At 45.9% G+C, this 23199-nt stretch overlaps 1 protein-coding gene across 1 annotated transcript in view; it reads right to left on the bottom strand.

Annotated features, from left to right (window-relative positions):
- Positions 1-23199, bottom strand: part of NPSR1 (neuropeptide S receptor 1) — a 174611-nt gene that overhangs the window by 17721 nt on the left and 133691 nt on the right. Inside the window, 2 exon segments of the mRNA NM_001204444.1 lie at positions 12257-12458; positions 19939-20032. Of these exon segments, the coding sequence (NP_001191373.1) occupies positions 12257-12458; positions 19939-20032 (296 nt within the window).

Below are 23199 nucleotides of genomic sequence, written 5' to 3'. Positions count from 1 at the left end.
TGTAACATGAGTTTGTAATACCAACTTCCTAGATTTTTTGAGTATCAAAGTGATAACACTTAACATGCCAAGCACAGTGCTTAAAAATTTATGGACTTAAAATATGCAGTTTCCTCCCCCGCTTCCTCCCTTTAAAATTTGTCACTATTTATTTGAGAGGCAGAAAAAGAGTGCTCCTAACTACTGGTTCACTTTCAAAATGCTTCTAACAATGTGCCAGGGGATTCCAATTCAACCCCATCAAGGTGGCATGTACCAATGCCATCTCACTAGTCAAAGTGATCAATTTCAGTTCACAATTGATCATAATGATAGGATTAAATGTCAAAGGGATCACATAAACAAGACTAGTGTCTGCTAATACTAACTGATAGAATTAAAAAGGAGAGAACGATCCAACATGGGAAGCGGGACACACACAGCAAACTCATAGAATGGCAGATGTCCTAAACAGCACTCTGGCCTCAGAATCAGCCCTTAAGGCATTTGGATCTGGCTGGAGAGCCCATGAGAGTATTTTAGGCATGGAAAGCCAAGACACTCTGGCAAAAACAAAACAAAACGAAAAAGCAAAAAAAAAAAAAAAAAAAAAACAACAAACAAAAAAAAAACAAAACAAAAACAAAAATCCCAGTGGAAAGAATGGGCCATCAAAGGAGATACCTTTCTCTGAAGGGAGGAGAAAACTTCCACTTTTAACTATGACCTTGTCTAAATAAGATCGGAGTCAGTGAACTCAAAAGGTTTCCATAGCGTTGGCAACTCATGACAAGAGTCTAGGATGATTAGTGTGGGGAGCAATCCGGACTAGACTAAGTTACTCGAATTAGGACTTATTCTATGCATCTGCTCTCCTCTGTGGGGAGCAGCTCGGACTAGACTAAGTTACTGGAATTAAGACTTATTCTATGCATCTGCTCTCCTACAATATGGCGCTGGGAGAGGAGAAAACAGCTTCTACCCAGCTGCCTCCAGTTCAACCAATAAACTGTAGGACTTGCTCCTGATTGGAGAGCAGCGTACTCGGCATGTGGGCAGCCGAGTTGGGATTGGCGGAGGAGGACTATAAAGGAGGAGAGAGACGGCATGCACCGGGAACATCTATGGGGAACATCTAAGGGGAACATCTGTGCAGCCCCCGAGAAAGCCGGCCGGCGGTGTGCCGCTCCCCTGCGGAAGTGGGGAATGTGGCCAGGGGGAACTGCCCTTCCACGGAGGTGGAAGGGATAGTAGCCAACCCGGGAAGAACCAGCAGCAAACCCGGGGAGGGCCGAGCAGACGAAAGAACAGCGCAGGGTCCTGTGTTGCTCCTCCACGAAGAGGGGGAGCGACATAATGGTGCCGTGACTCGGATATGAAGCCTGGGCAGGGCTTGGTGTCGTTCCTCCACGAAGAGGGGGAGCGACATAATGGTGCCGTGACTCGGATATGGAGCCTAGGCAGGGCTTAGTGTCGTTCCTCCACGAAGAGGGGGAGCGACAATTAGTGATGCCATAAACAAGAGTGTCAATTGTTAAGTCAACAACAGGAGTCACTGTGGACTTATTCCCCATGTAGGATCTCTGTCCTTAATGTGTTGTACAATGTGAATTAATGCTATAACTAGTACTCAAACAGTATTTTACACTTTGTGTTTCTGTGTGGGTGCAAACTGATGAAATCTTTACTTAATATATACTAAATTGATCTTCTGTATATAATGATAATTGAAAATGAATCTTGATGTGAATGGAATGGGAGAGGGAGCAGGAGATGGGAGGGTTGCGGGTGGGAGGGAAGTTATAGGGGGAGGGAAGCCATTGTAATCCAAAAGCTGTACTTTGGAAATTTGTATTTATTAAATAAAAGTTTAAAAAAAAACAAAAAACCAAAGTGCTTCTAACGGCCCTGGGCTCGGGGCCGAAGCCTGGAGCCAGGAACTCAGTCCAGAACTTTCACACAGGTGGTAGAAAATCAATTACTTGAGCCATCATTACTACTTCCAAGGGTCCACATTCGCAGGAAGCTAGAATCGGGTATCAAAATTGGGCATCAAATGCGGGCACTCTGATGTGGGACATTAGCGTCTGAATCACTAAGCCAGGCGTCCACCCCTCCGTTCCTGTCTTTTTGCATACTTTTTACCGTATGTCACATCCACTCTTGCATAATGTATGCTGTGCCTAACAGGAAATCAAAATGGTGATGACTCACAACCATTAGTAAATTTTGTATACTGTCTCTTTTGATAAATATAAAAATTTATATCCCCCTTTTAAAAAGTGACTCCCCCTGCCCCCTATCCATTTGAAAGGCAGAGTGACAGAGAGAGAGTCAGAGCTCTTCAGTCTACTGGTTCACCTCTCAAATGCCCACAACAGCCATGGCTGGACAGGGTGAAGCCCAGAGCCCAGGGCGCCATTCAGATCTCCCACGTGCGGGGCAGGGGCCCAATTGCTGGGCCATGATCTGCTGCCTCCCAGGACTTATTAGTTAAGTATCGGAAGCAGAACAGCTGAGACTCAAACCAGTACTCCAATACGGAGCATGAGCGTCCCAAGTGGCAGCTTAATCCACTGCATCACAAGGCTCCCCCGGGACTGTTTTTAAATATTATTTGACCTATCAAATTTATTAAAAACCTCAATCAAAAACTTTGGGACAAAGTGCTGCTTAATTTTAAGACTGTGCAGTCTTCTTTGTTGAGATCATGAGTTAAAAAAAAAAAAAAGAAAGGAAAATTCCAGCTCCAGTTGGCAGTAGCTGACAAAGCACTAATTGCTTTTAATGATCTTTAGACTATAACTTAATTAATGACTGTGCTAAATTCCTCTGTTCCTATTGTCTTTTCCTGTTCTTGCTCAGCAAACCCTACTGATTACTCCGGCAGAGCTCAGGACGCTTTTGGAACATCTCTCTTCTTTTTCATACACCTGTCCAGGGCTTTTCTGGAGTATGTCTGCCTTTACTATGCAACGAAGTTCTTAGTGAGTCTACTCTTCATCCGAAGTTGAATATTCACCTTGCTTCCCAGATAAATGAAATGCAAGGCAAGGTAACTACCAGCATGACATGCTCCTGGAGTGTGGCAGTTCTAACCCCAGTATTCAACTGATCAGCCATTCAAAGATTTATTGAACATTAGCTGTAAATAAAATGGAAAAGTTAACCAAGGTCTTATGCAATGGGGATCTGGTCCCAAGTCAGTCCCTCTTGTTCTACGTAGGACCAATCAGACGAGTGGGAAGCCAGTACTAGTTTTAACTGTTAGCCAGGAAGACACCCACTAACTCCAGTGCCTCTAACACTTATTGCCCCAACCGGGCAACTTCCTACAGGGCAGTGGTCTTGCCTCAGAGAGACCTCCACGATGCCTCTCTCTTTTCTCACGTCCTGCATCTCATCCATCAGGTAGTTCGAGGATTGCTCCTTCACACTGACAATTTCCCACCCCTTCTTCTTCCTCTCTCCTCTTCAGTATTAATCAGGACTCTGCCATCTCTCAATTCACTGTGATACCTTGTTTAATGGCAGCAGCACGTATTTTGCTATATTGTAGAAGCATATGTTGATGATTTCTTTTGCAGTGGTAAAATATACATAAAAGTTGCTGTTCTGGCCATTTTTAATTGTCCAGTTCTGTAGCATTCAGTGTGTTCACATTACTGTGCAGCCATCACCACTGTCTGCCTGCAGCTGAAACTCTGTATTCATCAAACACAAGACTCCAGGACACTTCCTGAATTTTGTGTCATCCTTGCTCAGGGGGCCGCGCTGATCTCTCACAATGCAAACTTGGTACATGTGCTGCTAATGCAAGAACCCCAGTTAATCTCCTGCCTGATTACTGTCGTAATTGTTTAACACCCCACTCTGCTGCTGTCTTTAAATCCCTTGCCCCTTGGGAGCTGGAACTTCGGGACAGAGAGCCATTTGCATGCTTCAAATCATTTTCTGCAGATGATGGAAAATCACTGGCTTCTCACCTGCTCCAAATCAGGGGAACCTGGCTTCCCCCTTCCCTGACTTCAAGCCACGTTTCCGCAAGATAATATCCAGTCCCCTTGGCGGAGCAGGCGAGACTCCCACTGGGTTCCTTTGCCTTGCCTGCCTCTTTCTCAATCTTCCTGCTCCCTCAACCCCACTGTCTCTGGGTGCATCTTCCCCCTGTGTTGGTCTGCTCGGTCCACAGGAGCAGGCCAACCAAACTCACCCAACCTCAGGGGTTCTCTGCAAGCGTCAGCTCCAGCCCTTTCCACCGCTCTGTGCCTACCTCGGCTTCTCCCTGGAATGCATTTTCATTCTTTTCAGTTCATTCTCCACACATCATTAGCTGCAAAATCTTTTTGAGTTACCCCTGCTCCCAGTGATACTTAGCTCCCCCTTCCTTGTGGCCTTTGTGCTGGTGTAGCACTCGTTACACTGTGCCCATCTGTGGCAACCACGTCTTAATGATCAACATATAGAAATATTCCATTCTCATAGGCAGAGTGAAGAAAAGTCATCCTCATTGTCTTGGGTGCAGCTTCTCCTGTGTGTTAGCACTATCTTCACTCTCTCCAGGTTTAGCTCTTCTGTACGATTCCTAGAAATTTGAAGACTGAAGGGTTACCCGGATTGCAGAAAGTGCCTGGCCCCTGAAACTCACTGGTTTATTTCAGATTTTGTGAACGTGCAGCCAGACAAAGCTCTGGATTCCCTCATTTGCTCACAGAGGCAGCTCATGATGTGGGAGAGTGGGAGAGCCCGCACGGCCGGAGGGAGGCCTGCAGGGCTGTCACAGGAGGCCATGCCTGAGGCTGGTCCCTTCTTCCTGGTCCTGGGTCATGTGGGAGGAATGTCCAGGAAGCAGAACAAACACGTCTCTCTCCACAAGACACAGTGGACAGCGTTCCACTCAGAGCATCGACACTCCCTCCATGGCTCCCACGGGGTTCAGCACAGCTGGGGACTTAACCGATGCTCACGAGTCTTGGAGCCACAGAGCTTTAGAGCCAGCAGGGGCCTAGCGCTCTGTTTCTGCCAGTTTGGCTTTCCTGACTCACGGGGGTTCTGAGATTATGTCCAGTTGTGCCCTGCAGACCTGCTTAGAGGCCAAAGGCCCCTGTGTTCTGCCAAGCGTGGGGAGGGTGGATGGAGACCAGGTGCACGACGTGATAAGGCCCTTTTCTGTCTTCTCTGGGCAGAGGCCTTAAGGACACATCCTGGCTCACGGTGGCTCTGTCCTTCATCGGTTAACATCAGGATATTTATTTGGGCACCTGCTTTACCCCAGGCACTGGCTGGACCATTATGTATACTGTGCTAGGCAAAGCTACAAGGTCCTAGCCCTATGGAACTCACATTTATTTATTTGGGAAGAGAGATAATAATAAAATGAGGACACACGTATGATATGATAGCAAAAGAGCAATGGGTTGTGAAGATAACACGCATGGTACATCAGAGAGGCCTTGGTGTGTGCTGGGCTCAAGTAAGCATTCCCAGAGTTTTTGCTGAGATCTGAGGGATACAAAGGTTTCCTCAAGGAGTTCACAGAGAGAATTTTGTTTACCTTGATCTGATCAGTTTACATTGCATGCATGGATTGAAATGCCATGGCATACTCCACAATTATGCATAATTACTGGGTTAATTAAAACATATCAAAATTAAAATATTTTATCAATACCTAAGAGATGATCATGGAGGCAAGGGGATAGCATGTGCAAAGGCTCTGAGGCAGGAGGAGCGTGATACATTTGAACAACACGGAGAGTAAAGAAGCTTGCTCAGCCCAAGAAGACAGAAAGTGGGGCAGTAACTACTTCTTAAATGGCCTTGTGGGCTGGGTAAATGGTTTTGAACTTTATCCTGAAACAGTGGACACCCACTGAGGGACTACAAGCAGAAAAGTGGAATGATTCATAGTCGCTTTTGTAAAAGATCAGACATTGTTCATAAGGAATAATTTGCTTCCATTTGCGCAAAAAATACATAAAATTATAGGGATTGGGCAGAATTGGCAGGGTATACAAGGAATTATTAGCAGTGGCAGTTCTAAGGAATAAGACAAGAGAGCAAGTGGGAGGAGGATTTTTATTACTCATTTTATTGTCTTTTGCGTACTTAGCAATTCTCCACACCAAATGTAACTCTGGCTATGATGTGGAACAGGGACGCAAAAGGTAGAAAATAGAAAGGAAGCTATTGCACCAGACTGGGCAGAACATGTTGACAATCAGGGCAGTGTGGAATGACTCAGTCGTCCTTGAATTTTATTCCCCCTCATAGTGAAGTGACTGCAATAGAGTGACCTTACGCAGAAGCAGCCCACATCCTTTGGCTCAGAAATCCCAAGATAAGAGCAAGAGTCACGCGCCCCACCTCTCACCCAGGTACCCATGGAGGGCGTGATCAGGAGGGATTCGGGCCCGTCCCTCCATGAATCACTTTAGATTCTTTGTCTCATGCTCTCCATCAGCTAACGTGGTCTTGGCACAGATTATTTGTGGTTTTTGTTTCACACAAGCTCTTTTTCTGTGATGTCACATATGAAGTAGGAGAAGAGACACTCCCTGTAATCCACTGACCAGATGGGATCCCGTAGCCCTTCCTGATTCATTCACACGACCAGGGCAGAGTTGTGGGTGAGTTCACGAGCAGCCTAGAATGGAGGTGGAGTGCAAGTTGGAAGTTCAACCACCAACCTCTACCATAACACAGCAAACCAATAAGCGAGCATTTTTTCAAAAGGCATTCCTCATGCTGGTGCCGCGGCTCAATAGGCTAATCCTCCGCCTTGCGGCGCCGGCACACCGGGTTCTAGTCCCGGTCGGGGTGCCGGATTCTGTCCCGGTTGCCCCTCTTCCAGGCCAGCTCTCTGCTATGGCCAGGGAGGGCAGTGGAGGATGGCCCAAGTACTTGGGCCCTGCACCCCATGGGAGACCAGGAGAAGCACCTGGCTCCTGCCTTCAGATCAACGCGGTGCGCCAGCCGCGGCGGCCATTGGAGGGTGAACCAACGGCAAAAGGAAGACCTTTCTCTCTGTCTCTCTCTCACTGTCCACTCTGCCTGTCAAAAAAAAAAAAAAAAAAAAAGAAAAAAAAAAGAAAAAAAGAAAAGGCATTCCTCTCGCCACCTCTGGGTTAATAATACGAAGGGTTACCCTTCTTTTCCTGGTGCAGTTGTTGATCCAGGCCCTGTCATCCTCCTTGGCCTTGGATCTCATGCCATGGATAGAGATGGCCACACTGCTGGGCCCTCATTACCCACCAAGATCCTGTACTCCACAGAGTTGGACCAAACCAACAGGGGTTTTTCCCACAGTCTGATCCCCATTCCCCAAGCACAATAGAATTTTTCTTACAAATCACAAATCAGTGCTCCATGACTAATGTGCATTTTTCCACTTATTCCTTCAAAATTGTTGGCTATGGATTTTTTCCCTGCCTGTACCTTTATCTCATCGAGATAAAAATGATAGGAGGATGAGAAATTAATTAGGTAGCAAGAAAAGAAGCACAGCTAAAGTAAAGCAATTACACCAGGGCTAATAACCTCTCCTACAACAATTACACAGTCACATCAAGTGAATTTTGAAACCACAGGAGTTGTTTTGACCCAGAAAAGCAATATGTTGCCTTGCCTGTCAGTCACTATGGTTTCCAGTCCCTGAGAGCCTGATTTAGTTGATGATGGAACAGCTACATCTTTATTCATACACAGTCCTCATGAGAGTTTGCCACAGACGGCGCAGCTCCTTCCTTCCTCTCCCCTCCCTCCCTGCCTGTCCCCCCATTCCTTTCCTTCCTCCCTGTCTACTTTCCTTTCAAGTATATTTATGGAGGAGCTACCATATGCCCCAAACAGGCATGTGTGTGTGTGTGTGCGCGCGTGTGCGTGTGTGTAGGGGGAGTGACATCTGTTGGTGCAGTTTGTCAGTCAGGCCTGCACTGTTCATTCAACCCAGTGTTCACCAAGTGTCTATTGAGTGCCAGGTTTGGAATTTAGAAATTAAGAGACAATAGTCCTTGCACTCATGAGATATAGCAACACAAGCAGACAGCTACACTACCATGGATTCTTCATGACAACAAGAGCAAAGTCAAGTTGAGGTTATGGAATGCACATGTGGTGTGGGGTTGGCCTGGACAGCTCCATTGTGGAGTTGATATTGTAGATGAGAAATGAACAAATTTGTGAACAAGCTTGCCGGAAGCAAGGGACAGTGACCTTGGGAGAGTTCAGCTATGAGGAATGATGCACACAAAGACACGGTGTTGAGCAGAGCACAGTTTGTCACAGCTGGAGCGCTGGATGCAAGCAGGGGGCAGCTACAATTCAGCCTGGTATAGACAGGGAGTCTTTGAAAAAGACGAGTGATCCTATCCGGTGGATATTAAACAAAAATAAAGCTACAATAAGTAAAATTATGTGGCATTTGTGGGAGAAAAACCACTAATTTAGTTACTCATGCTCTCCTTTTCTTAATTATGTTTATTGCTATTTTATTGCTATTAATGGAAAAGATATTCAATATGAGTAGACAAAAGTCATTCTAGGAAAATATTCACAACATATTAAAACAGGAAAATGTTATTTTATAAAGAATACTTCTAAAGTTAGAGATCAGAGAAAATGAAAACATTCAAATAAAAATAGGTAAAGCCATATGAATAAGTGCTTTAAAATTGTATAAAATATATTCAGTCTCATATGTAATGAAAGAAATTCAAACAAAAACACCAAAGAAATGCTGCCTCTTCCCCCTTTATAGATTTGGTAAAGATATGTAGATATATGAGTCTTCAAAATGATCATGGAAAATGAGCATTATCTTTTAATTCCACATTTCTGTGAACGTTTTAGGGTACCCAGGTATGCAGCATGCATGGACAACTATGATGTGGGTAACAAACTGAGCAAATATCTTTGAGGTGCTCCTTTTGTCTACTTAAACTTGGAATTAAGAGTTTAAGCTTACCTAAAAGAGGTATAAGCAAGAGGATCAAGTCTGGGGGGGCTACAGTATGGGAGGGAATGAAAAAGGAAGGGAGAGAGGGTGGAAAAAGGGGGTGGGCATTGAGTTACTGCAGGATGACCAGCTGCTTAGGACAACAGCACCCCTTACTGGAATGCCAGTTCAAGTCCTGCTCCTCTGCTTCTGATCCAGCTCCCTGCTAACACGTCTAGCAAGGGAATGGATGATTGGCCAAGTACTTGCGTCCCTGCTACCTACATGGGAGACCCAGATGGAGTTCCTGACTCCTAACTGGACGGGCCCATTCCCAGCTGTTGTGGGCATCTGGGGAGTGAACCAGAGGATAGAAAATCAATCTCTCTCTCTGTCTCTCTCTCTCTTCCTTCTTTCTCTGTTGCTCCACCTTTTGAAGGAAGGAAGAAAGGAAAAGAATTTGAATCTTAGCTCTGAGAGATATAAGCATGTGTGTGTGAATTATATTTGGAGAGAGGAGATAAAAAAGACACACACACACACACACACACACACACACAGCGTGGGGGAGGGCATGACCCTTAGCTCTGAGAGCTATGGAATCATAACAACCACAGCAGGGATTATTCGGAAAACCAGATCCTCACCAAATTCTACCTGGGCCTGGTCTTGGTTCAGGACAGAAGCTGCGGCTGAGAGGTTGGGGGTGCCCCGGCTGCCAGAGACAGCAGCCGGCTCCCTGCCCCCGGAAAGGCAAGGAGGCTGGGTGAGCAGTGGGCTTCTCGTCGGGTAGGAAATACTTTGGAGCAGTTCCAGCGGAAGTGGGCCAGGATGGTTTTCACAGCTCCACCACGGCTGGAAGCAAGGAGCAACAGCAGGCCTTGGGAAGCCTGTTTGGTGAGAGCTGAGGGAAGCCTGCTTTTGAAATCATTCCCTTTCATCAGCAAACACATGATGCTTTGCCTTTTCAAGGACAAGTCAGGCTGCAGGCCGATGTGAGCGCAAGTCCTGGTGGGGGAATTTCAGGCAGCACAGGACTGAGCGACAGATCTGGCCAGACACGGAGCGCCCGGAGCTGTGTGGCTCGCAGGCTCCTGCAGCTGCCCTGCTTGGGGGAGGGCTTTCACGGGTGCCGCATTCTTGCACGAATGGGCAATCAATCAAGAGTGACGTTGAGACGCGTGGGGCTGCGGGAATCGATGCCTCGGTGGCACGCAATGGCGTGAGCTGCTGCCTTCTGAATGCTTTCTTTCCACTGAGCCTCGCTCCTCTCCCACGTGCACTTTCCAATGTTGTTGGGACAAACATTAGATTGGTTCTAAATAAACTTCATCTCTCTTTCAAGCATCCTCCTGCATTTGACTTGGCGAAGGTTATTCTATTGAAATACAATGTAGATGTTAATTTGGTGATTTGGCAGAGATGATGGGACAACATGAAAAGTCAGACAGGCTGCAGCTCTGGCTGGTGGGGTCACGGTTCCTACCCGGCTGCACCTGTGAAGGGGAGCAGGCATCTAGCTTCTTCTCGTCCTAAGTCTATTCTGGTGATAAGTTCAGGGGTTGGACAGTATGATGGATGACCTTTCTCCTGGCTTTAGTATTTCCTGAGACTAAAGATGAAGAATGAGCAAGAAAAGGTGATTCCTATAATGTCATAAAACATTTGAAAAATGATCAATCAGCTTAATTAAAGAAATGCATATTACAATAATGAGTTTTTTAAAACCTCTTATGTTAGCAAAGATTTTTGAAAAGATTTATTCATCTATTTTATTTGAAAGAGTCACACACACACACACACACACAGCGGGGAGTGGGGAGAGAGAGAACATGAGAGAGCTCTTATCCACTGATTCACTTCCCAAATGGCTAAGGCTAGGTCAGGGCGAAGCTGGGAGCTAAGAGCTCAGTGCAGGCCTCCCACACGGGTGGCAGGAACACACTCGCTGAAGTGTCACCACTGCCTCACAGGGTCCGTATTGGCAGGAAGCTGGAATCAGGAGTTGTTGATGGGGATTGAAACTCGCTACTCTGATGTAGATGCAGGCTCCCTAACTGGCAAATTAACTGCTAGCCAAATGTTCACTCCTCCTGTACAATCTTTTTTTTTTTTTTTTTTTGACATATTTGACAGGCAGAGTGGACAGTGAGAGAGAGAGACAGAGAGAAAGGTCTTCCTTTTTCCGTTGGTTCACCCCCTAATGGCCGCTGCGGCCGGCGCACCGAGCTGATCTGAAGGCAGGAGCCAGGTGCTTCTCCTGGTCTCCCATGGGGTGCAGGGCCCAAGCACTTGGGCCATCCTCCACTGCACTCCCGGGCCACAGCAGACAGCTGGACTTGAAGAGGAACAACCGGGACAGAATCCGGCGCCCCAACCGGGACTAGAACCCAGGGTGCCAGCGCCGCAGGTGGAGGATTAGCCTAGTGAGCCACAGCGCTGGCCCCTGTACAATCTTAAATTTAGGATTTTTATCACAATGCTGTACCTACCAAAACCTAAAAGCCACTTGTCGCTTGCTCAGGACTTATGTGACATACCTTGGTAGACATGGGATCACTCAAGAGGGACAGGATCAACATAGCCCGTGAACACCCTCAACAGGTGTTCCATAGTTCTCCATCCCATCCACACACCCAGAGCCACCGTCTCATGGTGGCCTTGCTACGTGACCAAATGAGACTTGCCTTGATCAGATTGTTGGGCTTATTTCTGCAGAACGTCAATCTCCAGATCACCCCTGGCCACAGGAAATAGGGGACAGCCTGTGCTTGGTCACCGAGGCCCTTCACAAATGAGCTTCCCCTCAGCTGCTACAAGGGGGTCATTGCCAGCTTCTCCTCTCCTGGCCTTGCCTGCCTGTCCACTCGCTGCCCCACCACTCCTTCTGACTCCTGGTTGCCAGGCAGAAACCACATCCCTGAAACTAGTGTTATACCCTGTATTTGAAAGGGTGCCTGATACAACAGAAAGAACTGAGTATAAAGTCTGACAACCCCAAGTTTCAAACCTCTTTGAGCTTCAATTTTATCACTTATCAGATGGGGGAACAGTAGTTATTTCATAGGGTTCTTCTGTGGTTAATGGGGTAGTTATTAATCCCTCAGCACAGTCCCTGTCCTGTAGTATGTACTCAGGACATTTTAGTTCTCTTCCTGACTCTGCTTTGAAGGGGGACTCACAGCACCCCCCAGCCCCAAACCATCATAGCTTTAGATAAAATCCGGTGGCCTGGCTAGTCCCCCAAGGATGCTAGCATGAACAAGTGGCCTATAGGGGAGGAGAGCACCAGTTGGTGAACCCGGAAAGCCCCCACGTGAGTCTGGCCTGCTGGTCTCTTACCTGATGATTGTCAGAGGGATGAAATACACCAGGAAGGCCACAATGGTCATGTACGGTGTCCAGTAAGAGTCATCAGGCCATAGGGCCCAGCACTGTACTTCGCCGTTGGAGAGGGTCCTTTTCCCAAATATGATCAGGGTGGGGATGGAGAACAGGAAAGACAGGCTCCAAGCAATCCCGATAAGCACCTTGGCTTGCTTTTCTGCTCAAAGGAAAGAGAAATAGAGCTGGGAAACTGGACGCACCTTGTGGGAGCACACTTGGCGTCTATGCAGGACAGGATCACTGAGAACCACCCTGGAGCTCCCTGGGTCTCCCAGCGCCTGTTTGCTCTGAGTCAGAAGGGATGACGGTGCCTACATGTTGGCTCTTGTGAAGAATAAGAGAAGCCTGTACGGCTGATAGCTACTGCCTGGCGTGAGGTTTGTGTTTCCCAATTTCTACTTCCTTTTACCTTCGCCGATTCAGCTGTCTGACTCGCAATGTGGTGTGGCATAAGGGAGCTCAGCTCAGCCTGTGCCACTTGCATTTGCTACGTAATATATTGTGCGAATGCTAAGTTGTGTCCTTCAACACGCAGCCCATGTTTCTGGTTACAAGGCAGGGATGTGGCCTTTTGTCACTCCAGCATCCTTTCATTGTACCCGGTGCTACAAATCTTTGAGGCAATCTTTGAGAGCTATTTGCCAAAGATAGTGAGCCTTCTTTTGTCTGGACTTGGTTCGAGAGAGTAAGGTTTGTTGTATTCACGTCCTGCTGCCTGGAAGCCATGATCCTGCACACTGGCTTCAGATGCAACATTCTGACCTTGAGCAAACCACTCAGTCTCAGCCTCACTTCTTCCCCTTTAAAATGGAATTTAAAAATACCCACTCTGGCCACCGAAGCAGGTCACTATGGGACAGCAGAGAAAAAAAATGCACTTAACAGTCTATATTTTTAAAGAATTATTTATTTATTTGACAGGCAAAACATCAGAGAGAGACAGGGAGACAGACAGAGAGAAGTCTTCCATCTGTTGGTTCACTCCCCAAAGCCAAAGCTGGACCAGGCCAGGCCAGGAACTCCATCTGGGTCTCCGATGTCGGTGACAGGGGCCCAAGCACGTGAGCCATCATCCACTGCTTTCCCTACTGCATTAGCAGGGGGTGGATTAGAAGTGGAGCAGATAGGATTTGAAAGGGTCTTCTGATGTGGGATGCTGCTATTGCAAGCAATGGCTTAACTTGCTTTGTGCAACAAAGCTGGTCCCACAGGAATGTTTTAAAAAAACAATCATCATGCTTTCTGTTAAGCTGTTGTCAACATTTATCATTTTAATCCTCCACCTGGCCTTGCCGGCTGGGCTAACTGGTCCTGGGCCATTTTCCTTGGAGACAGGAAGCCACCTTCACTCCCAGCCTTCGAACCTGATGGTGGGCATCTATCTTTAGGTGGCAGGGCCCAGTATGCCGGTTTAGTCAAAGAGCCAAAAGGAGGGGCTGGTGCTGTGGCTCATTTGGTTGATCCTCTGCCTGTGGCGCTGGCATCCCATATAGGTGCCGGGTTCTACTCCTGATTGCTCCTCTTCCAGTCCAGTTCTCTGCTGTGGCCCAGGAGGGCAGTGGAGGATGGCCCAGGTGCTTGGGCCCCTGCACCCGCATGGGAGACCAGGAAGAAGCACATGACTCCTGGCTTTGGATCGGCACAGCGCCAGCCGTTGCGGTCATTTGGGGAGTGAACCAATGGAGGGAAGACCTTTCTGTCTCTCTCTCACACTGTCTGTAACTCTACCTGTCAAATAAATAAATAAAAAATCTTTAAAAAAAAGAGCCAAAAGTAATGAAATCGTCAAGAAATACTAGTCATCTCCTCTTGACTCTAAGTTTGAAGGGGTTGGACTTACATTCTAGCAGAAACTAGAGACTCACAGAATCGTGCATCTGAAAGATTCGAGAGAACAGCTGGGGCTCTGTTCTTGCTGAATTGCACACACTGGGATGTTTACAAAAGAGATGTCACTGGCCCACTGGACAATTTGAAGTCTTGAGTTAGAATTTCAACTGCTATTTGATTTGGTTTGTCCCTGGCGTTAATCCATTGATTCAGTCATCCAGTGACTATGGTATTGAGAAGCGTTTGATCCAACTGTAGTTTTTAGTAGGCAACCAGTGCGAGGTCCTTGGTTCACTGGGGGATGTGACCTCAGAAGGGAGTTCTCAGGAGAGAGTTGTGGTGAAAGCCTGGAAGGGCCCAGCCACTCTCTCTGCTTTCTGGTTTGCCATGTGATCGATGCTCTACAACATGGTCTGCCACTGCCAGTCACCTGTCTCCGGCCTCACCAGATGTCCGAACCGATTGGGCCCACCGCATCCTGCGCTGTGGACCCCAAAAACCATGAGTGAAACTAAGTGTTCTCCTGTGCGAGTCAGCTTTACTCGGTTACTTTAACTACAGTGACAAAAGCGACTACTGCAGTCAGTGTCTTTCTCTTCCTCTCTGCAACCTCCAGCCTCCTCCTCTGGAGTCTCGTACTCGTTGGTAGACATTTCTGGGGAAGAATCTTTTCCCCCAGACCTAGAAAAGCTTCTTATCAGAAGTTCCACAGGGGTACTTCAAATAGTGCCTTCCTTCATGGAAAAATTCAATTAAAAGACAAATTTATGGCTGGTGTCACCGCTCGCTAGGCTAATCCTCCACCCGCGGCACCGGCACCCCAGTTCTAGTCCTGGTTGGGGCACCGGATTCTGTCCTGGTTGCTCCTCTTCCAGTGCAGCTCTCTGCTGCGGCCAGGGAGGGCAATGGAGGATGGTCCAAGTGCTTGGGCCCTGCACCCGCATGGGAGACCAGGAGGAGGCCCTGGCTCCTGGCTTTAGATTGGTGCCGGCCGTAGCGGCCACTTGGGGGGTGAACCAGCAGAAAAAGGAAGATCTTTCTCTCTATCTCTCTCTCTCACTGTCTAACTCTGCCTGTCAAAAAATAATTTAAAAAATTTATTTTAGTACAAAAATTTTGAAATTCATGCATATTTTTTTCATAATATGGATTTTTCCACAAACTTAAATGTCCCCTTCTACATCTCCCTCTCTCCTTTTAGATTCCTCTGGCGTGAGTGAGTAATTGGTCACATGAGAAACACACAGCAAGCTCTTTGAGTTGTCATGGGAAGCCCCTCTGCCTAGATTTAAGGAGATCAAGAATCCGAGAGGTCATGATGTTGGCTGGTTTGTCCACGTAGACATCAAGTCACCTGGGATAGGGACAGTGTGACAGGCAAGAGGGCAAGATTCAGTGTCAACATCTTCTCTGCATGAGGGCCTTGACCATACGGGGTAGCGACATAGAGGAGGTATTGTAGGAGCCAGTCTAAGCTGATAACATGAGCACCAAAGGGAGAGAGGACATGCACGTGCAATAGGAGAGGGGAAATATTCAGGAGGTGGTTCCTGGAGGCAGAAACGTGTTGCCACCACCACCAGGCTGTGAGGAACCCAAGAGCAAAGCTGAGAAGCATTCTCTTGAGAGATTTTAGGGAACTCAAGTATCTCGGGGGACAGAAGGTGGAAGAAACCTGTTTTGAAGAGACAGAGAGTGTAGAGGAGTTGATTCCCAAAGGAATAATGAAAAATTTTGGGTATGGGGAGCAGTGAGCGTTTGGATCAGGGAAGATGCGGGATGGGGTTTTAAGCAGACGATGTGACTGGAAGCATTTTTTTGATGGCAGTGTTGGGAAGGCTGGTAGGATTCTACGGAGGATGTCAATTGTTCCTGGGTGCTGTTGTTCTTCAGTGGTTAGAATCTGAATGTCATCTTGTTCTATAGACCCCAGGCCTTTGACTTGTAGGAGAATCTGTGATGTTTGGGTCTTACTCAGATTCTACTTGGTGGCTAAACAGTGCAGTGTCTTTTAATAGGGGTGGGGATGCAAATAATCAAATAGAACACAAAATGATTGAACTCTGCTACAGTAACTGAGAACATAGTCCCAGCAGGGCTCATGCTTGGAGCTGTTATCGCTGCATCAGTGGCTGGGTTATCCTGGGAAAGGCCCACAGGGTGAGGCTCTGACTCGACCAGGTGTGCAGCTTGCGAACACACAGCAGAGGGAACAATGCTGGCCTCCCAGGCAGCTGCGCCCATCTGAGCTTGGGGCTCCAGCCCCGAGCAGATGCAACGCAAGCCTGAGCACCCGCTGGACTGTCTTTTGTGTCTCTCATCCACAGAAAGTCAGACACCCTCTTCCTCCTGCTCTTGTCCAGTTCTGTTCTCTGTCTCAGGCTTCTCCCTTTCTATGTAACACACAATGCTTTAAATAATCATGTAAGTTACACATGATTATAGAAGCACTAACAAATAAAAGTAATGATAATAAGAAAAATATATGGCTATGATAGTTTAATTTTTGATAATGCCTTCAAATAATATAATATCTAAATGAGATTATAATATAAATGCTGCTTTGCAACCTACTTTTTCTCCACTGAGAAAGGATGTTATTATCATCTTTTCATATTATCAAAAGCTATATCTGTACAAGTGACATTTGGCAGCAAGGGCCTTTCTTCAAATAGAATTTTATTTTGAGCTTAGAATAAAAAAATGTGAGGAAGGCTCGAAGCTGGGTGACATCAGCACCTCCCAGACCTTCCCTGGAGCAGTTCCATAAAATGAGCTCTTTTGAGGACCAGCGTGTGACGTGGGATTTGAAAAGTATGATAAGTAACATTTCCCATGGTTACACTCAGCTCCAATTTTCTCAGTAGTCTACTACAAGTATTTCATTTCCAAATATTTTCCGTTACAAATACTTTGTATGTACCTCTCTGCACAACTCTGCTTATTTCCTTAGTATGAATTCTTACAAGCATCATATTTATTAGCTTTTGACTAATATTGTTACACTGCCTCCAAAAGTGTCTACAATTTATGGTTACCACATTTTCATACCACTATATTCTCCCAACACTGAGAGGAATCTTCCTTCCAGTCTTTTCACTTGGTTGGTAAAATTTCCTATCCCAATGTTTAATCTTGTGGTAATTTAATTACTCATCAAAATAAGCATTTCTATGTATTTTCCACTCATTTGTGTTTCTTTGCTTCTTAATATTTTGGTCATGTTCTTGGCCTATTTTTCAACTGAAATGTTCTTATTTCTTTGTATAGTTCTTTATAAGAAGAATATTAACTCTCTTCTGTACAAGTATTTGCTATTCACTCTTTTCCTTTTTGTTTGTGTCTTCTATTATTTGTGTAAATAATTTCAAAAATTTGCTGTAGTAAAAAATCTCTATTTCTTTTATTGTTTCTGGTTTGGTATGTTCCTAGAAAGGTTTTTCCCCTCATCAAATATAATGATTACCAAATAAAAGTTTTACCTGGATGTTATTTTAGTGCTTTTATGTTTAAAATGGTTACTTTATAAAATACAACTAGAATTTATAGTGTAATTAGCTGAGACATGTGATGACCTAATTTTTTTATAATGAATATTCAGCTATTCCAACATCATATACTGAATAACTCATTCTCTTCTAACTGAATTGAAATTTTATGTACTTTATGGATCTGGTATTACGCTATTCTAATTATCAGTTTTATATTATGTTTTAGTGTCTAACACTACATATTTCTCTTCATCATAATTGATATTTTCCTAATTTTTATCCTCAGATTTATGTTTCTTTTTTTTAAGATTTATTTATTTATTGGAAAGTCCGTTACACAAGAGAAGGAGAGGCTGAGAGAGAGAAAGAAACCAATTTAAAACATTTTAAAAACCAATTTTAGAAAATATTCCTGGCCGGCGCCGTGGCTCACTAGGCTAATCCTCCGCCTGCGGCACTGGCACCCCAGTTTCTAGTCCTGATAGGGGCGCCGGATTCTGTCCCGGTTGCCCCTCTTCCAGGCCAGCTCTCTGCTGTGGCCAGGGAGTGCAGTGGAGGATGGCCCAAGTGCTTGGGCCCTGCACCCCATGGGAGACCAGGAAAAGCACCTGGCTCCTGGCTTCGGATCGGTGTGGTGCGCCCGCTTGGAGCGGCCATTGGAGGGTGAACCAACGGCAAAGGAAGACCTTTCTCTCTGTCTCTCTCTCACTGTCTGCTCTGCCTGTCAAAAAAAAAAAAATTCCTTTCAGTTATTTTTACCAGCTTATATCATTGTCCAAAAATTACCCCAATTTCCTGCTTTCTTAAAGCCCTCTGCTGGCACTGACTAAGCTTGCTTATGCTAAAGATCTACTCAGACCATTAATGTTGCTTTCTCCGGGGTAAATCCCGTGGATGGAATTTTAAATGTGATATGAATTTCCCAGAGTTGACTTTGCCAGACGTTTTGTAATATCTCTTGGCCCCTCCTCTTTGCAGTAAAGACTTCCTGTTAGGGTCTTCAGTCCATCAGTTGTCACAGGCGGAGGGTACTGCAGAGGGCTGAGTGCTGGGCTCCTGCTCCTGTTCAGGGGGTGTGAAGGGCGGGGTCTGCCTGCGGGCAGAGCAGTGGGCGCCTGGTCTGGATCTGGGCACCACCGTCCTGCCAGGGCATTGCTGCTCCCCAGGACCCTTTGTCATTTCAAGCCCAGCATGGGGAGCAGGGATTTCCAACCCCACTGCCCACCTGCGATGGACAAAGGCGTCAGGAAGGGAGGCCTGCTGGGATGGCCCCTCATGGTGGGCTTCAGGCAGGCCAGCATTGCTTGGCTGCTCGCCTCCTCTGGGGATTCGTGCGCTCTGTTCAGAAAATGCTCTTATAACTTCTCTCACGCGATGGCAGCCTCACCGGGGCTGTTGCGAGCTGTGGTTTCTCTGACCCGAATGCTGCTTTCTTTCAGGGACCCTCAGCAGTTCTGAATCAAGGAGGGTTTCCCTTCTTTCCAGGATGATCACCAATTAAAAATATCTTTTGGATGGTTTCTGTGGTTTGGGGGAAAGTAAGACACCATATTTGCTTCTGGAAAATGAACAAGTTGAGGGGGACTGCTCATTTCTTTTTTTTTTTTTTTTTTTTTTTTTTTTTTTTTTGACAGGCAGAGTGGACAGTGAGAGAGAGAGAGAGAGAGAGAGACAGAGAGAAAGGTCTTCCTTTGACGTTGGTTCACCCCCCAATAGTCGCCGCGGCTGGCGCGCTGCAGCAGGCACACCACGCTGATCCGAAGCCAGGAGCCAGGTGCTTCTCCTGGTCTCCCATGGGGTGCAGGGCCCAAGCACCTGGGCCATCCTCCGCTGCACTCCCTGGCCATAGCAGAGAGTTGGCCTGGAAGAGGGGCAACCAGGACAGAATCCGGCGCCCTAACCAGCACTAGAACCCGGTGTGCCGGCACCGCAAGGCGGAAGATTAGCCTAGTGAGCCACGGTGCCGGCTGGGACTGTTCATTTCTTTGAACAGGCACACTCATGTGTGTCAACATGAGTCTAAAGGAGCTAAGTGGGTATATTGCACCAAGACGAACGACTGCAAGGGGGCCCAGCCAGCCTCTCCTCGGGGACTCTGGGTCATCCTTGGGATCATCTGCATTTTTTTCCAGGTACCAAACCTTTCTCTTCTACCTGCTTTTAGACACTCAGACCCATGGGGCAGAGAAGGACAAAGGGGAAGAGGAGGAGGAGAAAATGAGGAGGAAGAGGATGATCGAGAGGAGATTTTTCATGAAAACAGTCCTACCCGCAATCAAGGAGGACCCAGAAGAGCACTTGGCGGGGCCAGCTCACCTCCTTGCAGGAACTTCATGGGGTGGACGATGGCGTGGTACCTGTCTATGCTGAGGGACACCAGGACATAGGTGGAGGCGTAGAGCAGCACAACCTGCAGGCAGACATGACAGGAAGCGTGTGATTTCATAGCAGTGAGGGAACACACACAATGGCGAGCATGTTTTATGCTGCTTAGAAACCTGGGGACTGACCCAAGGCAGGGACGCAAGTTGGAATAGGGAGTGGAATAACCAGCTCCGTGCTGGGGACACGGTGTGGGCCTTGGTGCTGGAACTGGCCTCACTCGCAATGACGTATGGCTGCAGGCCTGAATTGCTCTCTGGGTCACTTGGTTTCTTGGAGCCGCCATAATTCAGGATCAGTCCCTTGTGACATTTGCATGGTACATTTATTTGTAATTGACTTTTAAAACTAAACTAATTTTCTCAGCCACAATTGACATTCCAGCATTATTAGAGACAAAAATTCATTTGCCTTTTTACCGGTGTGAATTGTTGAGGGATGATAGAAGGGTGCCGGTTCCAGGGAGGCCACGTACTGGTCTGAATCATTGATCATCATCAGGGCTGACGTGGCCGGAGCTCCCCGCTTCTTCCTCGTCTCTGCAGAGCTGGTCGCTGGGGTCAGTCCCTGGGTCTCCTCTTCCTCCCTCCCACTCACTCTTTTATTAACCTTTAATTATCCCGTGTACAGTATTATTTGCATATTTTGATGACAAGGAAATTGGGATGTAGTTAAGTTAATATCTTTGTGAGGCGCATATTTAGGAAGTGATTAAATGAAAGATCTCTGAAAGGACGATCAAGATGGACATTTTTCTGATAAGTTCAAGCCTTACTTTTCCAAGAGTCCGCTCTGTCTCTGCTCTGGGAACTTGGGGTAAAATCTAGAGGTCACAGAAGATTAACCTGAAGATGGAAGTCTGTGGGTGAGTGTATGGTCTGACTTTCTTCTTAGCATTCACCTTTATTTTGAATTTGTGTCTTTTTTGGTTTTTCCCCTGGGTCAGATGAGTAAAAACCGATGACAGTTGCTACTCAGTTTACAGGTCCTGATAAGCCCAGTGTAAGTGGAATATATCATGGGATGAAATGTGGCTGCTATGTCTAATCTACCAAATGGCGTGGCTTAGCTTAGCCTGTCTTAAAGTGCTCACGACACATGTCCAGCTGGTGGATAGACAACATCATCTAACACAAAGTCTATTTCATAACAAAATCTTGAATATTTTATGCCATTTATTGAATCATGTACTGAAAATGAAAAATAGAATGATGGTTTTAGCACCATCAAAAGGCAAAAGCTTGTAAGTTTGACCATCATTAAGTTGGGGGCCATGTATATATTATCATTCTTTATTATTTTATTTCAGGAACACTCTCACAGGGGCATATCAGGGAGTTCTGTGGAATGATCAGAGATTGAAGGCTCTGCAGAGGGATCTAAGAAGAAATTCTCTTCTTGGGGAAAAGGTGATAAATGGAAAAAAGAATATTGACAATTAAGATAAGAAAAACAAACAACTGAAGTTTCTGCATGTGGTTCATGAATTCAGAATTACTGGGGCTGCTCTCACTCCATTGAGGAGGCTTCAGAGAAGGATGGCAGAGGCAACACCCAGTGGCAGAACCCGTTGGGATGACCACTGTGAGCAGATTCTAAGACTCTCGGGCATCTGCACCGTATGGGCAGAAGTGGCCGACACAGTTCAGAATCTAGAGTAGGAGCAAGAGTCAGAAGCAAGGGTTTCTGGAGGAGCAGGTGGTGTTAATAAAAAAGAGATCAACTTTGAGGTACAATAAAAAAAGAGATTAAGCCTCCTCAAATATTTAGATAGGCTAAAAAAAAAAATAAAGGTTATCTAAAAGAGATGTATTTCAAGTTTTCATTCCTCTTCATAAGCATAAATGCCAGAAAAAATTATAACAACATGTTCAGAGTTTTGAAGAAAAAAGTATAATCCAAAAATCTTGTAAATATCATTTCTGTGCCAGGGCACATAACAATTTTCTCATATATAAGAGGGAAGAAAATATAGCATCGCACACTCTTTTCTGCAGTCCTCCTCAAGGAAATCCTTCAGTTGATTGAGAGTTGTGTCAAAAAATTAAGAGCTTGGGGCCGGCGCTGTGGCGTGGCGGGTAAGGCTGCCGCCTGCAGTGCTGGCATGCCATGTGGGCGCCGGTTCAAGACCTGGCTGTTCCACTTCCAATCCAGCTCTCCGTTATGGTCAGTGAAAGCAGTGGAAGATGGCCCAAGTCCTTGTGCCCCTGCACCCTCATAGGAGACCCGGAAGAGTCTCTTGACTCCTGGCTCCTGGCTTCGGATGGGCACAGCTCTGGTTCTTGCAGCCAGTTGGGGAATGGACCAGCGGATAGAAGGCCTCTCTCTGCCTCTCCTTCTCTCTCTGTGTAACTTTGACTTTCAAATAGAACTTAAGAGCTCATGAAGAGGAAAGGGGATAAAATACTTTTAACTATGGTAAGCAATAAAGTTTTTAAAAAACACAAATGTCCACAAAATAATTATGAAAATAGTTAGGGAAGGTTTCATTGAAGAAACTGTTGAAATCCTGGCATGGACCATGGCCACAGTCTCTTCAGAGACTCTAGTGAGACTTGATCCCTTGCCTCTTCTATCTTCAGGTGGCTGTTTAGCTCTCTCGGGCTTGTGGCCACAAGAGTCCAGTTTCTGCCTCACTGTCACAATGCCTTCTCTTCTTTGATACATCTCTCTTTGTTACATCAGGGAAATAGAATTACATGTGATAAGGGGATTTTTATTTTGATAAAAGATACAATATATATGGCAACAGAATATTCATAAACTACTCTGTAATAAGTAACATACCCCTACATAAATACTTACATAAAAATGTTCAGTATTTTACAGAGGGAAAAAACATAAAAATATATAAATAGAAAAAATTATACATTGTAACATAAGATATTATAAAATATCTAGATGACATTTCAAACTTTGTCATATACTAAATTGCTCAAAAAGAAAACTCAATAGATTCCGAAAACCAGAACTTATGTAATTCACATATTTAAAACAACCAGCAAAGAACTGAAATTAGCAACATTTAAAAAAAATCACTTGGAAATTTAAACACCTCATAATTAGCTCAAGTCAAGAAGGAAATCAAAGTACAATTATAGTCAATTCATAAATGTCAACAATGAAAACTCTACACACCAACAACATATGGGATACCACTCAGGGAACAGATGGCAGCATGAGGACATATGTCTG

Source organism: Oryctolagus cuniculus, chromosome 16 (assembly GCF_964237555.1).
Source record: "Oryctolagus cuniculus chromosome 16, mOryCun1.1, whole genome shotgun sequence".
Classification (NCBI taxonomy): Eukaryota; Metazoa; Chordata; class Mammalia; order Lagomorpha; family Leporidae; genus Oryctolagus; species Oryctolagus cuniculus.
This window is presented reverse-complemented; position numbering and strand designations above follow the sequence as displayed.